Source organism: Andrographis paniculata, unplaced genomic scaffold (genome assembly GCF_009805555.1).
Source record: "Andrographis paniculata isolate CXL003 unplaced genomic scaffold, ASM980555v1 Contig30END, whole genome shotgun sequence".
Taxonomy (NCBI): domain Eukaryota; kingdom Viridiplantae; phylum Streptophyta; class Magnoliopsida; order Lamiales; family Acanthaceae; genus Andrographis; species Andrographis paniculata.
This window is the reverse complement of record NW_026137563.1, coordinates 1,758,311-1,768,137: the sequence shown is the minus strand read 5'-3', so window position 1 is coordinate 1,768,137 and position 9,827 is coordinate 1,758,311. Positions and strand designations below refer to the sequence as shown.

The window sequence follows — 9,827 nt, the reverse complement described above, 5'->3', positions numbered from 1 at the left end:
TCGATTATTAATTACATGGTGACTTCAATAATTTGAAAAAATTTGAAAAAACAAAAAATTAGTATTTGATTTAATATTTTATTAAAAAAAATTGTATTTGATATAATATTCTTTAAAAATTGAATATTGTCAATTTTTTGAATAATTGATTTTATGTTATAAATATACTTTTTATATTTAAATAAATAGTTAATTATCTATTAGAAGTATGTTAATATCATATTCAATAAAAAAAGTACAAATATTTTTAAAAGTTTTACCTAATATTTTTACATCTATTTACATCATTAACGTTGACGGATTTTAAATATTTCTTACTCATGTTCTATTTTAATCCAAAAATTATGTTCTTATTCTATAAAAAAAATTAATTCTATCATTATAAAAGTATGATAATAATTTTATTTTATTTTTAATAGTAAAATTTTGAATTGAAATAATTCTTTGATGTCAAGATATATTAATATAATATTTTGAATCTAAAATTAAATTTTAGAGTAATATAATAAATGAAAAGTAATTTTTAAATTGAAATAAAAAAAAATCTGAAATAGTAAAATAAAAATAAAATTTTAACACACATATAATTATGCTTTTTAAATTAGCATTTTCATCTTAACTAATTGTTTTTTTCCTTATTTCTCATTACACATTATATTACAGTATGCAATTTTTCATAAAAAAAAAAGTCATTTTTATGATTCACATAACATAAAGACAGTACTAATAATTATGTGATAGGTTTTTTTTTTTTTTTAGTAAGTATTTAATTTATTTCTATTTTTTCTAAATTACTATTTTAATTTTAAAGATTTATTTGAATTATTTTATTTTATATGTAAACTATTTGCTTGTAAAATATATAAATTTATTAAAATATTATTTATTGTATATATTTCTATTTTTGCTAAACTATAATTTTAATTTTAAAACAATTGAAATTATATTTTACATGAAAATTATTTCATTTGTAAAATATATAGATTTATTAAAATAATATTAATTTATTTATATATATATTTTTTTGTCATATAATTTTACATTAAAATAAACAAAAAAATATTTTTTGTTCTAAAAAAAATTATTAAAAGTTCACCCAAACTATTTTTTACTAATACAATTTTTAATCATTTCTTGTTTCATATCTATTTATCCATTTACTTTTTATACGAAATTTTAGGAATATTAATATTATATTGAGATGTAGTAAAAACAGAGGTAAAAAGACTAAACTGTATTGTACGATATAAATGTAGCTGGATTTGTGTAATATATTGTAAATTGAGATGGTAATTGTAATGTTATGTACATAATACATAATATTTAATTGTATAAATAATTAATATCAAATAATTATTTTACCCCTGTCTCTTGACAAACTAACTATTTTTCTATTTTGGTCCGTCTCTATGTATCATTTTTTTTTTAAGTAATTATACTATTTAACTAACATTACAAATACATTTACAACTTAAAATATATTACACAAAATATAATTACATTTAAATAACACAATACTAATAAACTTATTTTAATATTTTTACTTTATTCATATTATATTTAAATATAATACTAATATTTTTAAAACTCTGTGAAAAAGCAAATAATACAGAGAGTATTATTTTTTAATTTATAATTCCAAATAAACTTATGGATAGGGACGAAGAAGTGAGTATAATCAAATCTACTGTTTAAACCTCAAAATCTCAATCCAAAAAAGATCAAATAACCAAATTATCTTGATTCCATAATAGTACCAAATATTGTCATAAATAGTTTCAAACGTAAGTATAAATACTAATTAATAAAAAATTTCATAATTTATATTATGACATTTTAATTACATATTAAATTTCACTATATATTATATATAAATATACCCCTTTTTGTATGAAACTAAACCCTAATTCATCAATTTGAACTCCATCGTCATTTCTGAACCCTAATTTCAATGGCGTCCTTCATTTCAGTGGCTCTTCTTCTTCTCTGCGCCGCCGCCGCCTCCGTCCACTCGCAGAATATCGGCGAGGCTCAGAACGCCGTCGGTAAGTCGATCGCCGCAGTTCAGGCCAGCATCGACACGGCGCGGTCGGCCGGCGGGTACAAGCCGGAAGTAGAAGCCTGTGTTGCAGTGCTCAACAAGTCATTCAACCAATTGGAGAGCACCTCCATTGCACTCAAACAGAATAAGATTCCTGACGCGCTTGCGGCGGCGCGTTCAGCTCTCGGCAACGTCGGCCTCTGCGAACCTCAGTATGGAGGCTCGGCGCCGCCGACGCTGAAGTCGGCGTTGGCTGACGCACAGAAAAATATTAATGAGATTATTACCTCTCTCTCCTAAGGGTGAAGGAAGCGACGGACCGGGCCCGACCGGACCAGACCGGACCGGATATGGAAGGGTTTTGAGAAATAGTACTCTTTTTCTCTATAGCTGTCAAATACGTTGAAATATTATTAAATAATGTAAAGTATCAATAAACTAATTATGAAATATTACGTTAATCAATTTGTTTATGTATTTAAATATTATATTCGTACTATACAAATCTATAATAATTTAAAAAATTAAATAAGATAGAAGCTTCCCTTAAAGGTATAAGTTATGAACTGGTATATTGTCACAAAATTGGGTGTAAGACATTGTATTGTTAACTCAAGAAATGTTGTAAAATAGTAGGGGAGTGAATTTACGACCGTGAGGTTATGGGTTCAAATCTCTGTTGGTTCCCACGTCATATTTTAAATAAAATATATTTGTAAAATATTTTTTAATTAATGATTTATATTTGAAATCTTTTTGATAAAATTTAAATCTAATATATAATTGTATAGAAAAACTATTTTAATTTAAATTACTACATTTAAAAAATATATAAAAAAAACAATAAATTAAATCCATTCAGATTTTTTCACAAAAATATATATATATATATCATCACATGCATAATAATATGTATACATAACCCTCTCCACGACATACATTTATAGAATAAAAATCCAATCTTTAAACAACAAAATAATTAAAAATTAAGCAGAACAGTAATGGCTGCTTCGTCGTCGTCATCGTCGTCTCTAATTTCTCCGGTAGCTTTTCTTCTGTTGATTTTCTTCTTCTTCGCCGTCGCCGGTGCGCAGCGTGACGTGGCGCTGAGGGCCATTACGAAGTCGATTGGGGAGGTTCAGAACAGCATTAAGGTGGCTAAGTCACTCGGCGGTGGCCAGAAAGGAGCCGCCGACACTTGCGTGGAGGTGCTCGGCGATTCCGTCGACAACCTGAATGAGACCGCCGCCGGCGTGAAGGCCGGAAAAATGGACGACGCGCGGACACAGGCATCGGCAGCTCTGTCCAACACGGAGACCTGTAAGGACGAGTTCGGCAGGTCGATGCCGCCGGCGCTGTCGGCGGCGGTGGCTGCGGCGGAGGGCGGCATTAAGGAGGTTCTGGCGGCACTCGATAAGTGAAATAAAACTAAAACAAACTGAACGTTGTAACGAGCTGAGAGTTCTGAATAAATACCTGATTTGCCCTTTTATTTTTATATAATTCTCAATAAAAAAATTTATTATATTCTCTTTATTTCGTAACATTTCATACGTTTTTTATTTTAGTCTTATTACATTATATTTTTATTTTTATTAATTTATTGATATTAAACATATTTAATAAATATAAATTAATATAATAATTTTTTTTTTAATTGAACCAAAAATATTATTTTTGTTTTCATACAATTCATCACCGACACATGATTCTCAATAATAATAGTAGTATATTGTATAATTATATTTTCTTAAAAAATATATATACATATTCAACTGGTTTTTTTTTTCTTTTATTACCTATATAGTTCATCGTAACATTAAACAAACACACTAAAAAATACAGCCAATGAAATTGTTCAATTTGATCGATCAAAATATTTGAGTTATCTATCTATACTAACAAAGATTAAATTTTAAAATAAATTGCATCATATACTCATTCTGTTCAGTAAAATTAGGCAAATTTAAATTCTAGATGAAGACTAAAAGAATAAATATTTTATTAAAACGTGATAAAATAAAATAATAATTAAAAATATTTTTAAAATTTTAATTAACAATAGAAAAGAAATATATATAATAAAAATAGTGATATTTGTTATAAATAAATATTAAATTAAAAATAATAGTTAAAAATATTTTTTAGATTTTCTAAAATTAATAATAAATAAATTTAACAAACTGACTTAAAAAAAAAAAAAATAAAATAAAATACACTTAAAATGTGTAAAGTAATTTATTACTCAATTTACAATCCAACTTATTAAAATACTCTACAATTTTAATGGGCTCCAGGATTCGGGCACCAGACAAATTTTCACCGGCGTACACTTATCAGGCGTTGCACGCACAGGAGCTCCCAACAATACCCCCAAACTAAAAGGGGTAAAATCGTAAAACCACACATCAGCGGACAAGGCCATGACTTTTGCTTCTGGGATACAAAATTCCATATTTACCCCTACCTCCATTTCCGCCGTCGTCGTCTTCCCCAAAACTGCAGCATGGCTTGTCTTCATCGATCCTGCCCATAACCACACTGCTGCTTCTTACCCTCATGGCCAGCGGGCCGTCCCCAGGGCCCGCCCTAATCTGCTGCTCAACGCACGAGTCGAAATTACCTCTATACCCTCCGGTCCGGGTCGACGCTGCCCGAACCAGCTCCTGGTAATCTTCGTAGCCGCGACCCCGCGCCGAGCCGACGCTGAAGCTCTTAGCCGGGTTCATATCCTGCGAGATTACTTGCAGCCCCGAGACGCCGGCGTGGCTCATCTTGTCGGCGTATCCCGACAAGGACCTGACGTACAAGTCCCGGACCTTGCACAGACCACGAACGGGAGCCAAAACGATCCGTAGGAACCAGCTCCTCCTTGCTTTAAATTTTGGCTCCATCTTTGTCTGTCTCTCTATCCTTAATTCGAATGTCGGAAAATTGAAAATGGCCTGAGAATCTGCAGTGGAATTGGATGATTGGACGACTGTAATGTATAAACTCTATTGCCTGCGGATATATAGAGAAGAAGATGAAGTCTGAGGCTGCTTGGAGCGATCCCGGGATCTCGGCACCGGATGGATCCACGCCGCTCATCCACGTTGGAGATGCATCTGGTTCTTTGGTCCATGGTGCGGGGATGTGAAACTATATATATCAAAATCCCTAGCCTAGCCCTCCACCAGGTGAGATTTATTGTTAAGGTAGAGTCAGCTAAATTAAAATACTGCCATTTATTAATGTTGTGCTCATTTATTTTATGCTAATTATTTTATTTCTGTACTTACATGTATAGTAATTTTTTAAATATATATATTTTCAAAATATTAATTACAAAAATCATATAAGTATATGTTTTTCTGATATAAAATCTTTTTTTTTTTTTTTTTGCCTATTCTTAAATTTTCAATATACAGAAGAACTTAAAAACAAAGCAAAAAATGTGGCCATGGCTTTACAAAATGAATTCCTCCTTTTGCTAGTTGAAATCCTAATACAGGTTTTGTTTAATTATTGCATTAATTATTTGCAGCTTAAATGCCCTCATAATTTGTTTTGTACATCTATAAATTCACTATCTACCCTTAATAATTAATTATTCAGATTATTTGACAGTGGACTTTCGAAAATATCACTCCAGATTTTTTAGTATTATAGACTAAAAAGTTATATTAAATCAGTTACCTAATCGTATTTGGTATGTGTATATGTTTAATTTAATTTAATTTTTTATATATTATTTTCAATTAAATGAAGAAATTATTTTGGTAATTTTAATAATAATAATAATAATAATAATAATAATAATAATAATAATAATAAGGAGGGGTCCAGGTCAGCAGCACAAAGAAGACAGAAATGAAGAACAGCATCATTTTGTTAAGCGGCGGGTGCGGAATTTTAATATTAAGAATTAAGAGGGCGTGATACCCAAAACGACGCCGTTTGATCATGTCGTGGCTGGCTCGCTCAATCGCCGACGGTCTCCGCCTCCAAGAGGATGCGGCGGATGACGGTGAGGGGAAGGATAATACTAATCGTAGCGATCCGGAAGGTGCTATTCAACCTCAAATTCCTCACCACCGGTTCCCGCCGGAGGAGGATCGGCGGCGAGATAGACCATTCGATGAACAAGATCGTTTTCTGTCTATTAGTGAAGGGGATGCGACCGATGATGATGGCCAAGAGCGTGGAGTGAGAGACGATCTATCGGAATTCAGAGACAATGTCGCGCGTCGAATCTGGGGCGTTGCCTCGTTTCTCGCTCCACCGCCACCGTCCCCTCCTCCCGTGACGTTCACCAGGGAATCTGATTCGGTACGCGCGGAATCAGACGATGAACAGCCTGAGTCCGATGATGATCCCGAGGAGGATAATGAGGAATTGGTGGAGTACGAACCGCGAGGGTTTGGTCAAATTGAGGAGTTGACGAATTTCTCGCCGCCGGAGGATTATTATACTCGTATTTTGGATGAGGCGATTGGAATCACGGATGAAGTGCTGGCTTTTGCAAGGAATATTGCCCATCATCCTGAGACATGGTTGGATTTCCCTATAGAGGAAGAGGAATTTGATGGTGAGAAATCTGACCTAATTTAAGCGTTTTTATGAAAATTTATACATTCTGTTTGATTATTATCGCTTTAGTTAATTGTGAACCAGTCTGCTCTTGAGCATTACTCTGTGAAACGATGAAATTCTTGCCATAAGCTAATATCTGCGCTTGGAACATTGATCCATTGTAAACCCCAAGTCCATTTATTTCTTGAAATGTGTTTGTATTGTGTAATAAGTAATATATTAACATTTCGAGCACTTGAATGCTCGACATGGTATATTTGTGTGGGTATTGTTCATCAATTGCATTATTAAAAGATGCTTACATTCTTTCCTCAATGTAAAGTCAGGAGTGGCAGTGTCCATTCTCCTTGATTGAGGTTCTTGGTTAGGGACCATTTTTTTCGTTGGTAAAGTTTATGAAAACCTTGCCTCTATGTTTATGCTGGGACATCAACCTTTTGTAGTTTAGAAAAGGTTGGTGTAGTCCTCTTGTTAGAGTATTTATATTACTGCCATCTCTTGAGTATGTTTTTGGTGTTATTTTATGGTAATTATGATTCCCAAAATATTTTTTCCTTAGGATCAATGTGACAAGATATTGTATCAACTTGGATGTTCATACCTGTTATGAAAATTGTTCTTATGTAAAGATAGTTGAGTGTACTATAACATGGATATATTTAGCATAAACTACTACAATGATTCCTCAAACATGAATGTCGTTGTCTACTTTTTGTGTATTTCAAAGAGGGCGAAGAGTTTAATTATTTGTCTGATCAAAAGATTTAATCCACAAAAAGAACAGTGGATTAGTTTAAAGTTGAATGGTTTGATGCTAAAGAGCAAGAAGTTCCAAATATATGATAATTGTGGTTTAAAGGTTGCTGCTTCCTGATACATCTTTTTAAATTTGAATTGAGTCTTGATAACTGCAAATCAACAATATTTTCTCATCTATATTTCTATCCATCATGCAATATTATACGCCAGATTCAGTGAGAACACTCTGTTATGAAGGCATTTTCAGTTTAATCATTTTCAGTTCTTTTTGTTCTTCAGATTTCCATGTAACAGACACCCAGTACAAACATGTGTTGGCTATCGAACATCTAGCACCAAGATTAGCTGCTCTTAGAATCGAATTTTGTCCAGTCCATATGAGTGGAGCCTACTTTTGGATGGTCTATTTTGTGCTTCTGCATTCAAGGTTAAATAAGCAAGATGCTGACCTGCTGTCTTCTCCACAGGTTAGTTATTATTAGAGAGCAAAATGATTGCGGTGAAGTAAAATATTAGAATGCCTATCGTTGTGGTTTGTCATAGCATTTTCTTAAAGTAAGAATTTCTTTGACCCTTTTTTGTTGAAAACAAGCAAAAGTAGTTTGTTCGCAACAAATATATTCAGTTTTCAATGTTTGGTGTACCGTCTACGTGGTATATTAGATATTAGATAATTATGGAGACCTTTTTTTTCTGGTTGACATACAACATGTGGTGCAGCTATACCCAACCTGCAGTTGGATAATTATGTAACATTTTCTCACTATGCTTATGGAAGTAACTACCAAATGCATCTTGGAGATAAACATTTGCCACTTAATGCTATCTTTTTTATATATCAAGTTTTGAACATCTCTTTGACATATTGACATAGTGCTGATTTTCCATTGAAGAGATGTCACATTACTGTGGTTGTCTTCCGTTTCCTTTCCATTATTTTAAGTTTACTATGTTGTATATCACAAAATAATGTTGGTTTGGCTGGTGAAGATGACTACCCAACTATAGTTGGGTCATGAATTATTGGTTTGGTGAAGACTAGCATCAGTTCATTACCAGGCTTCACACTTGAAATATCCTATAGCACTTTTTCACCAAAATATGTTATAAAACTCAAGATATCAATTGAAATTTCCTAATTTGTGTTGTTTGTTTGCAGATTGTGCGAGCAAGGGAAATGTGGATGCAAGAGCTACATAAACAAACCAAAGGAGAATCATATTGGTCTGGGACGACTTCTTTCAACTGTAAAGAAAATGCATATTCACCACTTGATAAATTTATGATGTTCTCTGACCAAAACGAGCAAAATGTGTCGGATCAAGTCTGTGCCACCGAGTCTTCGTCCAACCAAACGACAACTGAAGATGAGATTGAGAAGCCAGTGGTCAATGAAATCGAGTTCATCGACAAATCAGTTATCAGTGAGGATCCATCCCCTAAACTTCAGGATAAGGAAATGGTTGCCAGTTCATCCTTCGTGATACCAGTGCAGGATGATAATGATGACGACGGATGGGTAACAGACGACTCTGACTTAATCGGTTTCTCTGGCCCCTCAGTTGCTGTAAACGAAGAAGACATATCATTCAGTGATCTGGAGAATGATTTGGATTATTCCACCATGCCCATTAAGTCCAAATCAGCTTCCACGGAAGACAATAAAACAACCAAAACATAAGTAGGCTCGCTTCCACATGGGCAATGCCCCAAGGGAATTCGATTCTGCAGGTCAAGTTTTTGATCCTCCTACCCATTGAGTGCAATATTTGCCAGCCCTTACGCTTGCGGGCTACTCATCCATCCATCAGGTTTGCAAGATTGGAAGCATCGCGAGTTGCATCTCACAATTCTTCAATGTCTCTGGTAAGATGCGCCGCTAGAGTTTTGGTTTGGTAATGTCTGATATGAAGAATTACTGTTTTGTCTGATTTAGTGTTGAAGTTCATAGAAGTTCCTGTGGAGGAACTCCTTGTTGTTTCAATTCTTTTCCCCTCCACTTTGGTCATTGGCTTGTGTTAATAGAAACTTCTCTGTTCGGATCCTTTTCGGTTTCGATCGAGAAGGGGGGCAACTCAAATGTAATAAAGAAAGCTTGCCTGTAGTGTTTTGTACATACATACATACATACATACTTATTATGGTTTTGCTTGCTTGATTTGCTTTCTTCCTTGAATGAGTTCTTCTGTTTTGTTGATAAGATTTTGCTTTTCTATTTGATTTGGTCATTGTTTACATTCTTGCCCAGTTTCGATGATGAATTTTGTTGGATGTTTTTTGTCATGCTGATATGTATATGTACATGTTATGTGTATCTGTCTAAATTGATGGGTTGTAAAAGTTATGGTCAGCCAACCTTTTTCAAATTATTCAGTTAGGGTGGGCGTGGTAGTTACTAGTTAGTTAGGTTGCTTGTTCGAAAACTTTTGTTTTTAGAGTATCTTTTTTTAAT

At 33.2% G+C, this 9,827-nt stretch overlaps 2 protein-coding genes across 2 annotated transcripts; one reads left to right on the top strand and one right to left on the bottom strand.

Moving 5' to 3' along the window:
* Window positions 1-4,260: 4,260 nt before the first annotated feature.
* Window positions 4,261-5,206, bottom strand: LOC127246864 (uncharacterized). The gene has a single exon (XM_051268479.1). It carries the CDS (start codon window positions 4,933-4,935, stop codon window positions 4,450-4,452), a length of 486 nt encoding a protein of 161 aa, XP_051124436.1. The 5' UTR covers window positions 4,936-5,206; the 3' UTR covers window positions 4,261-4,449.
* A 687-nt stretch (window positions 5,207-5,893) lies between these two features.
* Window positions 5,894-9,590, top strand: LOC127246941 (uncharacterized). Its single transcript, XM_051268609.1, has 3 exons — window positions 5,894-6,611; window positions 7,655-7,842; window positions 8,535-9,590. Exons 1-3 carry the CDS (start codon window positions 5,987-5,989, stop codon window positions 9,054-9,056), a joined length of 1,335 nt encoding a protein of 444 aa, XP_051124566.1. The 5' UTR covers window positions 5,894-5,986; the 3' UTR covers window positions 9,057-9,590.
* The last annotated feature ends 237 nt before the right edge of the window (window positions 9,591-9,827 follow it).